The sequence below is a fragment of the Sphaeramia orbicularis genome, unplaced genomic scaffold (genome assembly GCF_902148855.1).
Source record: "Sphaeramia orbicularis unplaced genomic scaffold, fSphaOr1.1, whole genome shotgun sequence".
NCBI classification, from domain to species: Eukaryota; Metazoa; Chordata; class Actinopteri; order Kurtiformes; family Apogonidae; genus Sphaeramia; species Sphaeramia orbicularis.
This window is the reverse complement of record NW_021941582.1, coordinates 262842-277041: the sequence shown is the minus strand read 5'-3', so window position 1 is coordinate 277041 and position 14200 is coordinate 262842. Positions and strand designations below refer to the sequence as shown.

Below are 14200 nucleotides of genomic sequence, written 5' to 3'. Positions count from 1 at the left end.
TGTAAACTGTTGTTTGTGTGTAAACTGTTGTTTGTGTGTAAACTGTTGTTTGTTTTGTGTGTAAACTGTTGTTTGTTTGTCTGTAAACTGTTGTTTGTGTGTAAACTGTTGCTTGTTTGTGTGTAAACTGTTGTTTGTTTGTGTGTAAACTGTTGTTTGTTTGTGTGTAAACTGTTGTTTTGTGTGTAAACTGTTGTTTGTTTTGTGTGTAAACTGTTGTTTGTGTGTAAACTGTTTGTTTTGTGTGTAAACTGTTGTTTGTATGTAAACTGTTGTTTGTGTGTAAACTGTTGTTTTTTGTGTAAACTGTTTGTGTAAATTGTTGTTTGTGTGTAAACTGTAGTTTGTTTTGTGTGTAAACTGTTGTTTGTGTGTAAACTGTTATTTGTTTTGTGTGTAAACTGTTGTTTGTATGTAAACTGTTGTTTGTTTTGTGTGTAAACTGTTGTTTGTGTGTAAACTGTAGTTTGTTTTGTGTGTAAACTGTTGTTTGTGTGTAAACTGTTGTTTGTTTTGTGTGTAAACTGTTGTTTGTATGTAAACTGTTGTTTGTTTTGTGTGTAAACTGTTGTTTGTGTGTAAACTGTTGTTTGTGTGTAAACTGTTGTTTGTTTTGTGTGTAAACTGTTGTTTGTGTTTAAACTGTTGTTTGTTTTGTGTGTAAACTGTTGTTTGTGTGTAAACTGTTGTTTGTTTTGTGTGTAAACTGTTGTTTGTGTGTAAACTGTTGTTTGTGTGTAAACTGTTGTTTGTTTTGTGTGTAAACTGTTGTTTGTTTGTGTGTAAACTGTTGTTTGTGTGTAAACTGTTGCTTGTTTGTGTGTAAACTGTTGTTTGTTTGTGTGTAAACTGTTGTTTGTTTGTGTGTAAACTGTTGTTTTGTGTGTAAACTGTTGTTTGTTTTGTGTGTAAACTGTTGTTTGTGTGTAAACTGTTGTTTGTTTTGTGTGTAAACTGTTGTTTGTATGTAAACTGTTGTTTGTGTGTAAACTGTTGTTTTTTGTGTAAACTGTTTGTGTAAATTGTTGTTTGTGTGTAAACTGTAGTTTGTTTTGTGTGTAAACTGTTGTTTGTGTGTAACTGTTGTTTGTTTTGTGTGTAAACTGTTGTTTGTATGTAAACTGTTGTTTGTTTTGTGTGTAAACTGTTGTTTGTGTGTAAACTGTTGTTTGTGTGTAAACTGTTGTTTGTGTGTAAACTGTTGTTTGTTTTGTGTGTAAACTGTTGTTTGTGTTTAAACTGTTGTTTGTTTTGTGTGTAAACTGTTGTTTGTGTGTAAACTGTTGTTTGTTTTGTGTGTAAACTGTTGTTTGTGTGTAAACTGTTGTTTGTGTGTAAACTGTTGTTTGTTTTGTGTGTAAACTGTTGTTTGTTTGTGTGTAAACTGTTGTTTGTGTGTAAACTGTTGCTTGTTTGTGTGTAAACTGTTGTTTGTTTGTGTGTAAACTGTTGTTTGTTTGTGTGTAAACTGTTGTTTTGTGTGTAAACTGTTGTTTGTTTTGTGTGTAAACTGTTGTTTGTGTGTGAACTGTTGTTTGTTTTGTGTGTAAACTGTTGTTTGTATGTAAACTGTTGTTTGTGTGTAAACTGTTGTTTTTTGTGTAAACTGTTTGTGTAAATTGTTGTTTGTGTGTAAACTGTAGTTTGTTTTGTGTGTAAACTGTTGTTTGTGTGTAAACTGTTGTTTGTTTTGTGTGTAAACTGTTGTTTGTATGTAAACTGTTGTTTGTTTTGTGTGTAAACTGTTGTTTGTGTGTAAACTGTTGTTTGTGTGTAAACTGTTGTTTGTGTGTAAACTGTTGTTTGTTTTGTGTGTAAACTGTTGTTTGTGTTTAAACTGTTGTTTGTTTTGTGTGTAAACTGTTGTTTGTGTGTAAACTGTTGTTTGTTTTGTGTGTAAACTGTTGTTTGTGTGTAAACTGTTGTTTGTGTGTAAACTGTTGTTTGTTTTGTGTGTAAACTGTTGTTTGTTTGTGTGTAAACTGTTGTTTGTGTGTAAACTGTTGCTTGTTGTGTGTAAACTGTTGTTTGTTTGTGTGTAAACTGTTGTTTGTTTGTGTGTAAACTGTTGTTTGTGTGTAAACTGTTGTTTGTTTTGTGTGTAAACTGTTGTTTGTGTGTGAACTGTTGTTTGTTTTGTGTGTAAACTGTTGTTTGTATGTAAACTGTTGTTTGTGTGTAAACTGTTGTTTTTTGTGTAAACTGTTTGTGTAAATTGTTGTTTGTGTGTAAACTGTAGTTTGTTTTGTGTGTAAACTGTTGTTTGTGTGTAAACTGTTGTTTGTTTTGTGTGTAAACTGTTGTTTGTGTGTAAACTGTTGTTTGTTTTGTGTGTAAACTGTTGTTTGTATGTAAACTGTTGTTTGTGTGTAAACTGTTGTTTTTTGTGTAAACTGTTTGTGTAAATTGTTGTTTGTGTGTAAACTGTAGTTTTTTGTGTGTAAACTGTTGTTTGTGTGTAAACTGTTGTTTGTGCGTAAACTGTTGTTTGTTTGTGTGTAAATTGTTGTTTGTGCATAAACTGTTGTTTGTTTGCACATTAACTGTTGTTTGTGTGTAAACTGTTGTTTGTTTGTGTGTAAACTGTTGTTTGTTTATGTGTAAACTGTTTGTGTAAATTGTTGTTTGTGTGTAAACTGTAGTTTGTTTTGTGTGTAAACTGTTGTTTGTGTGTAAACTGTTGTTTGTTTTGTGTGTAAACTGTTGTTTGTATGTAAACTGTTGTTTGTTTTGTGTGTAAACTGTTGTTTGTGTGTAAACTGTTGTTTGTGTGTAAACTGTTGTTTGTTTTGTGTGTAAACTGTTGTTTGTGTTTAAACTGTTGTTTGTTTTGTGTGTAAACTGTTGTTTGTGTGTAAACTGTTGTTTGTGTGTAAACTGTTGTTTGTTTTGTGTGTAAACTGTTGTTTGTTTGTGTGTAAACTGTTGTTTGTGTGTAAACTGTTGTTTGTTTGTGTGTAAACTGTTGTTTGTTTGTGTGTAAACTGTTGTTTTGTGTGTAAACTGTTGTTTGTTTTGTGTGTAAACTGTTGTTTGTGTGTAAACTGTTGTTTGTTTTGTGTGTAAACTGTTGTTTGTATGTAAACTGTTGTTTGTGTGTAAACTGTTGTTTTTTGTGTAAACTGTTTGTGTAAATTGTTGTTTGTGTGTAAACTGTAGTTTGTTTTGTGTGTAAACTGTTGTTTGTGTGTAAACTGTTGTTTGTTTTGTGTGTAAACTGTTGTTTGTGTGTAAACTGTTGTTTGTTTTGTGTGTAAACTGTTGTTTGTATGTAAACTGTTGTTTGTGTGTAAACTGTTGTTTTTTGTGTAAACTGTTTGTGTAAATTGTTGTTTGTGTGTAAACTGTAGTTTTTTGTGTGTAAACTGTTGTTTGTGTGTAAACTGTTGTTTGTGCGTAAACTGTTGTTTGTTTGTGTGTAAATTGTTGTTTGTGCATAAACTGTTGTTTGTTTGCACATTAACTGTTGTTTGTGTGTAAACTGTTGTTTGTTTGTGTGTAAACTGTTGTTTGTTTATGTGTAAACTGTTGTTTGTTTGTGTGTAAACTGTAGTTTGTTTGTGTGTAAACTGCTGTTTGTTTGTTTGTGTCTCCTGTTCAGGTCCAACACATCGTCACTGAAACCAGAGACAAAATCCTTCAGTATAAAAGTAAGATGGCGGACGAGGCGGACCTGCGTCGTCGTCTGGCCAGTCTGGAGGAGTCTGTGGAGCTGCACGAACACATGAAGAGACAGGTGGGTTAGGGCGGCAGCGGTCTGCACGCGCTCAGTGTGGGCCCTGGTTCCACTCAGGCCTGGTTCCTTCCCCATAAGTCGCAAAAAAAAACAAAACAAAACAAAAAAAATCAAGAAGACATAACAAGACTTTTTAACTTTTGTGAAATTAAGAAAAATTAGAACATCATGGTGAATGAAGTTACCATATTTAGTTCCTTACCCATACGTTGCAAAAAAAAAAAAAAAATCCAAGAAGACATAACAAGACTTTATTATTTTTGTGAAATTTAAAAAAAAATTATATTGTTGTGTAGAATATCAAGGTCAGTGAAGTTACCATATTTGGTTCCTTGCCCATAAGTGGCAAAAAAAAAAAAAAAAAAGAAAAATTCAAGAAGACATAACAAGACTTTATTACTTTTGTGAAATTATATATATACATATATATATATATATATATTTAGTTGTGTAGAAAATCAAGGTCAATGAAGTTATCATATTTGGTTCCTTACCCATAGGTGGCAAAAAAAAAAAAGACATAACAAGACTGTATTACTTTTGTGAAATTAAGAAAAATATATATTGTTGTGTAGAAAATCAAGGTCAATGAATAACCATATTTGGTTCCATATCCATATGTGCCAAAAACAAAAACAAAAAATTCCTAGAAGGCATAACAAGACTTTTTTTAATAAAAAAAAATATATTGTTCTGTAGAAAATCAGCGTCAGTGAAGTTACCATATTTGGTTCCTTACCCATAAGTAGCAAATAAAACAACAAAAATACAAGAAGGCATAATAAGACTTTATTACTTTTGTGACCAAAAATGGTTCTTGTTGTGTTGTCCGTGTGTGTGTTTGTTTTTTAATGTTGTGTTGTGTTCCGTTCAGGCTCTGGCAGAGTTTGAAATGTACAGACAGAGGATGGAGGACACACAGCTGTGTACAGAGGCTCAGCACACACAGAGGGTGGTGTCAATGAGCAGAGAGGTGAGCACAACTACACTACCACACAACTACTACACAACAACCACACAACTACTACACAACAACCACACAACAGCACATACACACCAATGAGGAAGAGTTCAGGCTTCATAGAACTGTGTGAGGATTAGAATGTAATGTTGCATTCACTTACTGTTGTATTTTTTATTATTAGAGTTATTTTAATTAAAATGCAGATAGAGGTAGTTAGAACATCTGAAATTACAGAACTACAGAAGACGATTAGGGCCACTGGAGAAAATGAATGAATGAATGAATGAATGAATGAATGAATGAATGAATGAATAAATAAATAAATAAAAATTATGGTCTAATATATTTTTGAAATTATTATTGTGAGAAAAAAGTCAAAATCTAAGGAAAAAAAGTTTTAAGTCTGAGGGGAAAAAGTCAAAATTTTGAGTTTGAAGTCAGAATTCAGAGATAAAAGCAATAATTCTGAGAAAAAAGTCTAAATTCTGAGATTAAAGCAAGAATTCCAAGGTTAAAGTCAGAATTGAGGAAAAAAGTCACAATTCTGAGGAAAACAAGTCGCAAATTTGAGTTTAAAGTCAGAATTCTGTGATTAAAATCAGAATTGAGGAAAAAAGTCAGAATTCTGAGAGAAAATAAGTCGGAATTCTGAGATTAAAGTCAGAATTGAGACAAAAGTCAGAATTCTGAGGAAAGCAAGTCGTAGTTTTGAGTTTAAAGTCAGAATTCTGCGATAAAAATCAGAATTGAAAAAAAAGTCAGAATTCTGAGATTAAAGTCAGAATTCTAAGATTAAAGCAAAATTGAGAAAAAAGTCAGAATTCTGAATAAAAAGTTTTAGATTAGAGTCAGAATTTTGAGAATAAAGTCAGAATTGGGGAAAAAAAAGGCAGAATTCTGACTTAAAACTCAAAATTCTGACTTTTTTCTCAAAATAATAATAGAAATATAAATTGAACTTTTTTTTTTTCCATTGGCCCTAATCGTCTTCCGTACAATACAGTATGTTCCACAAAATAGCAAAAAAAAAAAAAAATAAAATAAAAAACCCACAAATTCCAAATATATAGTTAGTTTCGGTTACAAACGTGCGCCTTATGGAAGTCTGAGTTAATCAATAAACCTGACAGTCGCTTTAACCTGAGGTCAGCTGACAGGAAGTACAGCTTCTTCTGATTGGCCAGATGTTTGCATGATGCGACTGAATGCATGATGCATGTCAACAGAACAACAATAAACACAGTCAGAGGTAACGGTTAGCATCGTCTGCACACAGTCAGAGCTAACGGTTAGCATCGTCTGCACACAGTCAGAGCTAACGGTTAGCATCGTCTGCACAGTCAGAGCTAACTGTTAGCATCGTCTGCACACAGTCAGAGCTAACGGTTAGCATCGTCTGCACACAGTCAGAGCTAACGGTTAGCATCGTCTGCACACAGTCAGAGCTAACGGTTAGCATCATCTGCTGCTTCTCCTCTTTAAATATCAGCTCAACTCACTTCAGTTTGACTTTATTTCTGCTGCAGGTGCGACGCAGTGTTGTTACGATGTACGGCAACATTAAAAAAAAAAAAAACGCAGCAGAGGAACCTTCGTTACGGAGACGTTCTACTGTCTAGTATTTTAAAAAAATGACCTAAAATTATCATCGGAGTTTAGAACAAAGAGCTGTGACGTTTCTCCGAACTCGATTTATTTACTGTGACGAAGTGAGGGATTAATGTGACCACTAGAGGGAGTAGTGAGGCAATCAGACGAGATGGGAACCATAAAGAAACAACTTTAAAAAAAAAAAAAAAAAAAGTGATAAAAATAGACGTCATTGTTTTCTCCGCAGCCTTAAATGAACAGAATGGAGTTAAAGGTTGAAATGGCAGTGTTTCTTAAATGTATGATGTTATTATGGGATGTTCTTATCATTGCTAAGTTGCCGTTTCTCCCCAAACATACACTAAAAACACGATAAAATATACAAAACATAGGCAAAAATACAATAAGGTATGCAAAAAACCACCAAATACATGATAAAATACACAAACCACACACAAAAATGCGATAAAATGTGAAAATAGTGCTAAACTCCCCAAACATACACTAAAAAGCGTGATAAAATATACGAAACATAGGCAAAAATACAATAAAATATGCAACCCCCCCCACACACAAAATAGGAAGCAAAATAGACAAAACCACACACAAAAATGCGATAAAATATATAAAACATGCTAAAATGCAATAAAATACACAAAAAACACAACATACACAGATAAAATACACAAACCACACTCAAAAATGCGATAAAATATACAAAATGTGCTAAAATAAAATAAAGCACACTAAAAAATACACTAACGCAAATAAGTGATAAAATATCCAAAACATGCTAAACTCACCAAACATACACTAAAGAACATGATAAAATATACAAGACTTATGCAAAAATACAATAAAATGCGCAAAAAAACACAACATACATGATAAAATCCGCAAAACCACACACACAAATACGATAAAATATCCAAAACATGCTAAACTCACCAAAAATACACTAAAAAATGTGATAAAATATACCAAATATATACAAAAATACACAAAAAAAGCAGAAAATATGCAATAAAATATCTAAAACCTTAGAAAAATGTTGGTTAATTTTGACAGCCCTAATATTTAGAATGTTTAATAAATGGGTCAGTGATTTCTATGTTGTGTGGGTTTTGGTACTACGTTATCTCCATACTGGTCATAATGTGTTCTGCTGGTGACAGTGTGGAACGTCAGTATTTCATAGAAAAAACCTGGTCGTAATGAAAACACAACAGAAGGCGGACATGAGGTGAGTTGAGCTGATAGAAGAGAACAAACTAAACACGATAAAATAATAAATATATGAAATTAAAAATGCAGTTTCATGTCATAAACACACGTCATGTCACATCTCACATCATGTCATGAGAATATCATATTTAATGATATGATATGGACCGCAGTGATGTCAGCAGGTGAACACATGAAGCTGAGGCTGAAACGGCTTTGATTTAGTTCGCATGTCCGCGACGTCCGCACGGATCCATCAGAACGCGTCCCTTCACTTTATTGGTCTTTTATTGTGAAAAACTGACATCGAACCGATCCGTCAAAAAAAGAAGGAAACGAAATGAGAAACTATTCTGTAAATTTAATAAAGAATGTTCCTATTTTTCCCATGTTAACAGGATTGTTCATGTGCTACTAGTGTTAAAAAAAAAAGAAAAACAATAGGAGATTCTTTCAAAATAAAAGCTTTATGCATTAAGAACAGAACAACGGCGCTATCACATTAAAGTTTGGTTCTGACATAAATAACTGCAGCCAATATTATCGTGTTACGTTCTTAAGCTAACTTTCTACGAATTCGCAATATGACGATTTATATGAAAACTGAAACTAAACTAGACACAAAGTTCACAGATTTTTTAAAACTAGCCCTTTTAACATAATCCAAATGAAAAATTTTGCCATATTTTGTTAGATATATATATATATATATATATATATATATATATATATATATATATATATATATATATATATATATGTTATCACATTCGATACACTGGGTCTTTTTCTCACAACAACATTGCCAGTGATCCAGAATAAATATGATTACATTACATTTTGGGAAAAATGGATGAAAGTTTAAATTTTTTATGAATTTTTAAAATATATTTTTCCCCCATTTACTTACAAGGGGCAAAATTTCAAATGTCTATAGCAGTAAATTTATAGGTTGAATTCATACCATATTTGGTTTATAGATTGCCAGTCACCCAAAATAAAGGTCTTTACATTTTGGGAAATGTAGGTGAAAGTTCAAATTTTTTATTAATTTTTAAAATATAAGTTTTTTCCCCGTTTTTTATAATAGGCAACATTTCAAATGTCTGTAGAAGCAAAACTATTGGTTGAATTCATACCAGATTTGGTTTATAGATTGCCAGTCATCTGGAATAAATATGATTACATTTTGGGAAAAAATTGTCAAAGTTTCAATTTTTATGAATTTTTTTTTTTTTATATCTTTTATTTTTCCATTTACTTATAATGGGTGAAATTTCAAATATCTATAAAGAAAAAAACATCCATTTTGTTTCAATTTCCTTCAAACTTGTCACATATATAGAGACACACATAGACATGATGACATCAGCTGGATCGATGCCAAAATAAGCTACAATACATGCAAGGGGCGGGGCTTGTTGTGCCTGGAACCACTAGTTAAAGTATTGATCTTGTTGCTCAGAACCTGGTGTAGCAAATATGATACAAATGGTTTTAAAGGGTTAACGATGAACAGGAGTTATTTGAGTGGATGCTCTGAATAGATGAAGAGATTAAAAATGTCACGAAGTCGAGTACGTTCATGAAAAACTGTTTATTAATTTAATTCGCAGAACAATACCTGTTAACGTGATGGAACATCGAGTCCTTAAAGTGCCCCCCCACCCCCCCACCAGTCCCAGATAATATCAAATATGTTTAAGAGCCAATAACTGGATTCTGCGTTACCATGGAAACGATGAGGAGCGTGCACGTTGGACCACAGCTGGCTTTAAGTGCATGACTTTCGCTGTCGGACTGTGTTTGTGTTTTTACCGACGCTAACACGAACACGAAGCGGACGAGCCGACACGTAGCGCATCTGTCCGTGTCTAAGCTCCGCCTCTGCTCAGTTTGTGCACAGTTGAAGAGTTTTCAACTGCGTCCTGGCTCCGAGGATCTGCTGGTAATTGGATTTTTTTTCAGAAACCAAAGAAAAACTAGTGGTTCATTTGATTTTTGTTTTAAATTTCAAGGTGTTTTTCTTTCTCAGTGTCAAAACAGATAAACCAAATTTAAAAAACAGATTGTTTTTGTTTTCTCTAATAAAAAAAAAAAAATGAAGTTACAACCTGACAGAAATGGAAAAACGGACCGAAAACACCAGTTTTTTTTATTTTCTGAGACCGGATGTTGTCATTTTTAAGCAAACAGCGCTAATGCCATGCCATGCCATTCAATGCAAGATTGTTACGAACAATAGGTTTATACGAATCTTCGCACGAAATCTGGACATCGTAGACATTTGAGGAGGGAACATGTCTACGGTGTCCAGATTTTGTACAAATTTTGTACAAATTTCATCCAGATTTCGTACAAATTTGGGGGGGTTAACCCATCATTCGTAAGAATCTTCGTGACCTAGGCTTTAGCGCTCTTTTTGTGAAATGGGTTTGTACGAATCAGTTTGTACAAAAACTGGACATCGTAGACATGATCCCTCCATGAATGTCTATGAACTCCAGATATGGTACGAACTGGAAAATTCGTACAAACCCATCATTCGTAAGAATCTTTGTGACCTCGATGGTGTTAGCGCTCTTTCCTTAAAAATGACAACATGCGGCCTGAGAAAATTAAAAAAAAAACAAAAAAAAAAAAAACAGGTATTTTTGGTACAGTTTTCCATTTCTGTCAGATCCTAACTTTATTTTTTTGTTATTTGAAAAAACAAAAATCAATCTGTTTTTTCAAATTCGGTTTATCTGTTTTGACACTGAAAAAGAAAAACGCCTTGAAATTCACTTTTAATTCTTCTATTTTAAAATGAAAATCAAATTAACCGCTAGTTTTTCTTTACTTTCCGAAAATAAAATGCGATTCCCGACAGATCCGTGGACCGTCCCGCCTCATTTCTGCATCGCTTTGTTTGTTTTATTGAATTTACTTTTGGTTTTTGAGTCGGACTGAAAACATCTTAAAGGTGACAAGAAACACTGAACGATAACAACTGTGTTTTATTTTAAAGTACTTTTGGTTAGAGTCGACATGGCACTGCGATAAAATGGAATCATTTGGTTTGTTTCACTATTTTGAAACCAGCGAGGTGATGATGAGTTCAAGAAACTCAAGTAAAAAAAGTGTTTATTTATATAAATAAACACATGATTACTGGGATTAGGAAAAAACCCAACGCCGCATAGCTAGTTAGCATACATTAGCATAAAAGCACTTGGCTAATTAGCATACGGCTGATTTAGAGCTATTTCAGTAATCATGTGTTTACTTCAGTTCCTGCTGGTGAACAAGCTTTTCTCTGTTTTTACTCCTTTAATTAATAAACTTAATACAAAATGATGTGTCGGGCTTTCAGAAAACAACAATGGCCTTAGCTGCGTTAGCATATTTTAGCTTAACGGAGGATCTGAATATGTGTCGAATTCACTAAGAACAACTGAAAAGCTTGGTTTTTTATTGAACTATTTAATTTTGTGTATACGGAGATAAATGGCGTCTTTTGTTTAGAGCCACAAAAGTCCTAAAAATAACCGATATCCAGCCTTAACTTTTCCGAAACATCCTCCACTTGATCTAATCTACGAAGGATCTGTCTTTCACTTCGTTAGTTCAACATTTGTCGTAAATCTTTCATGCATTTTTTCCAGTTGAATCGGAGGGTTTACAGGTTTGTCACAGATTTACTATTTTCATGCAATTATACAACATACAAACAAAGTTTAATTTTAATTCTAACACCATATTTATATAAATAGTTACATAAATACCAAATGTAGCATTTTTCTTTACATTTCCTTTTTTAGTCGTTTGTGGTTTTTCTGTCTTTTCCTTTTTACTTGTTTGTTGATGTTAACTGTGAAATTTACCCAAATCTTATCTTATCTTATCTTATCTTTTCTTATCTTATCTTCCTGTGACTACAGTGTCACCTTTATTTTTTTGCTCTCTTTCAGTTGCATCTTTTTTTATTATTATTGTTTTTTCTACGTTGTCCCTGTTTTTCCTCCTCCACACTCAGGGAAACATCCAACATGTTTTTTCGTACTTTCGCCTCGGACGACTTTATCCTTAACCTCATGACGTTGGGCTTTAAAGTTGGGGGGAAGAGTGTTCTGGGGTTTTTTTTTGGATGTTGTTTCAAGATGGCTGCCCCCTGCTGGTGACAAACTTAAAAAAAACAAAAACAAAACAAAACACAAATACCGTGTTTTATCGCAGTTCCGTATGAACCCCAGTGTTTCGTGTTGCCTTCAAAGCCACTCGTCCACAGGTTCATCTGCTGGCATCGCATTACACAACATCGCATATTACATCGATTCTTTTTTTTTTTTTTTTTTTGGAGCAGAACTTTGATCTTCAGGTTTAGAGAACAACCACTGCAGTTCCAACAAGTAGACCAGTCCAGTTTTGGAGGACAGGTTTCAGGCCTTTTAGCGTTAGCACAGGCTCCAGGGTTTTGGAACACATCAATGCATCCAAACAAAAAAAAAAAAAAACAAACGGAGTGGAACATGTTCCGTGGTTTTCAATAGGTGGAGGAGATGCGTCGGGATTTTGAGGAGAAGCTTCGGGCGTTCAGCCAGGCTCAGGCCCAGTTTGAGGCGGAAAAACGGCGAGCGCTGGAGGAGCTGAGGGCCACCCACCGCCAGGAGGTGGAGGAACTGCTGAAGAACCAGCAGAACCAGAGCGCCACCTCCACCGAAGACCAGGAGAAACTGGCCGAGCTCCATAGACAAGAGGTGGGACATGGGACAGACAGGGACAGTTTAGGACCCAAGAGTCTGGACTGGAGTAAGAAGGACGCCCAAAGTGTCCATGTGCATCAGACAGATATAGGCCTACGATGCTAGCCTAAAGTTGTGCGAAAACACATGTACGTAAACTGTTGAACAAGTTCAGTCGTACCTAAAATGTTTTGTGTGTATTTTGTCAGAATGGGAATTAAAAACTTTTGACAAGAATTACGAACAGGAAATACAACTTTATGATGGTAGCGCAAATACGAATTCACCAAAAATACGACGAAGGCTCCTGTAGTTTCTTTAATACGCGTTCTCGTCTGTTCTTCCATTTTCATTATCAGTCGTGGCCCGAGGAATGAAAAAGTTTTGACATCAAGAATTACAAACAGGAAATATGACTTTACAACGGTAGCGTGAATACGAATTCACCAAAAATACGATGAAGGCTCCCGTAGTTTCTTCAATGCGCGTTCTTGTCTGTTCTTCCGTTACTGTTCCGATTGCAAGTTCGCATAAACTATGGATACGGTCAGACGGCAGGTCTTAATGCACAATTCGGATATTTTTTTTGTGAAATCCAATTTTTTTGTGTGCTCATTCGTATTGCAAATTAAATGCGACTTTTATTAGTTTCTCAGTATGAACTGAGAAACTAATATACGATGAAGGCTCCCATTGTTTATCAATATGCATTCTTGTCTGTTCTTCCGTTTTCGTGAAACATCGTCAGTCGTGGCCCGAGGAATGAAAAAGATTTGACATCAAGAATTACAAACAGGAAATACAACTTTACGATGGTAGCGCAAATACGAATTCACCAAAAATATGACAAAGGCTCTTGTTGTTTCTCAATATGCGTTCTTGTCTGTTCTTCCGTTACTGTTCCGATTGCAAGTTCGCATAAACTAAGGCTACGTCCAGGCGGCAGGTCTTAATGCGCAATTCAGATTTTTTTTTTTTTGTGAAATCCAATTTTTTTGTACACTCATTCATATTGCAAATTAAATGTGACTTCTATTAGTTTCTCAATCTGAACTGAACTGAATGGTGCAAATTTTGACAAAAATCTCAAACAGGAAATACAGCTTTACGATAGTAGCGCAAATACGAATTTGTCAACGTGATTCCACTGTCAAAAATATGACGAAGGCTCCTGTAGTTTCTGAATACGCGTTCTTGACTGTTCTTCTGTTCTCGTCATCAGTCGTGGCCCGAGTACTGTTCCAATCACAAGTTCGGATAAACTGAGAACACATGGAATACCCGGATGTTTTTTCTTGTCAGCTAGCTAAAACTGAGGATGCGCTGGTTGGTGACTCGTGTAGACTTGGCTGGGAAATAATTCCCAAGATGCACTTCGTACTACTGTCGAATGCTACGGCGACTTCTGAAAACTCAATTCGGAAATTTTTTTTGGACTAGATGACCGTAACAAGATGATGTGATATGATGTTAGAACCCACTTCTGCGATAAAATCAAGGCCAGATCGGGTTGAGAATCCACAATCGGAAAACAAAAAAATGTGCAAATCAAAAATCATAAACCCAGGTGTTTTTCTTTCTTTCGATTGTTCGCACAAATTAAAAATCAGAAATAATCAATCGATCCAAATGTGGGGTTTCATGTTGACAATTCTTATATCTGATTTGGAAGTTCCGAACTCCATTATCACAAAATTCTCCATTATCGCAGAATGCATTTGACAGAATACTAGCAACCCACGACTGTCCAGAACAACACATGGAGGAAGGGAACTACTGGGTCCGAAAAAATCAGATATCAAAAAATGTCAACATGAAACCACACATTTGGTCCTTTTGATTATTAACCATTTTTAATTTGTGCGAACAATCGAAAGAATGATAAACAACAATTTTTAAAATTTTTGAGTTGTACAAGAATAAAAAAACAATGAGTCTTTTTTTTTTCTTTTTCCGGTTATG

General features: G+C 34.3%; 1 protein-coding gene across 1 annotated transcript in view; it reads left to right on the top strand.

Annotated features, from left to right (window-relative positions):
* The window catches only part of fam184aa (family with sequence similarity 184 member Aa), an 84640-nt gene that overhangs the window by 18901 nt on the left and 51539 nt on the right, over window positions 1-14200 (top strand). The window contains exons 3-5 of the mRNA XM_030130002.1: window positions 3602-3736; window positions 4611-4709; window positions 12047-12253. Of these exons, the coding sequence (XP_029985862.1) occupies window positions 3602-3736; window positions 4611-4709; window positions 12047-12253 (441 nt within the window). The remainder of the gene's footprint in view (window positions 1-3601; window positions 3737-4610; window positions 4710-12046; window positions 12254-14200) is intronic.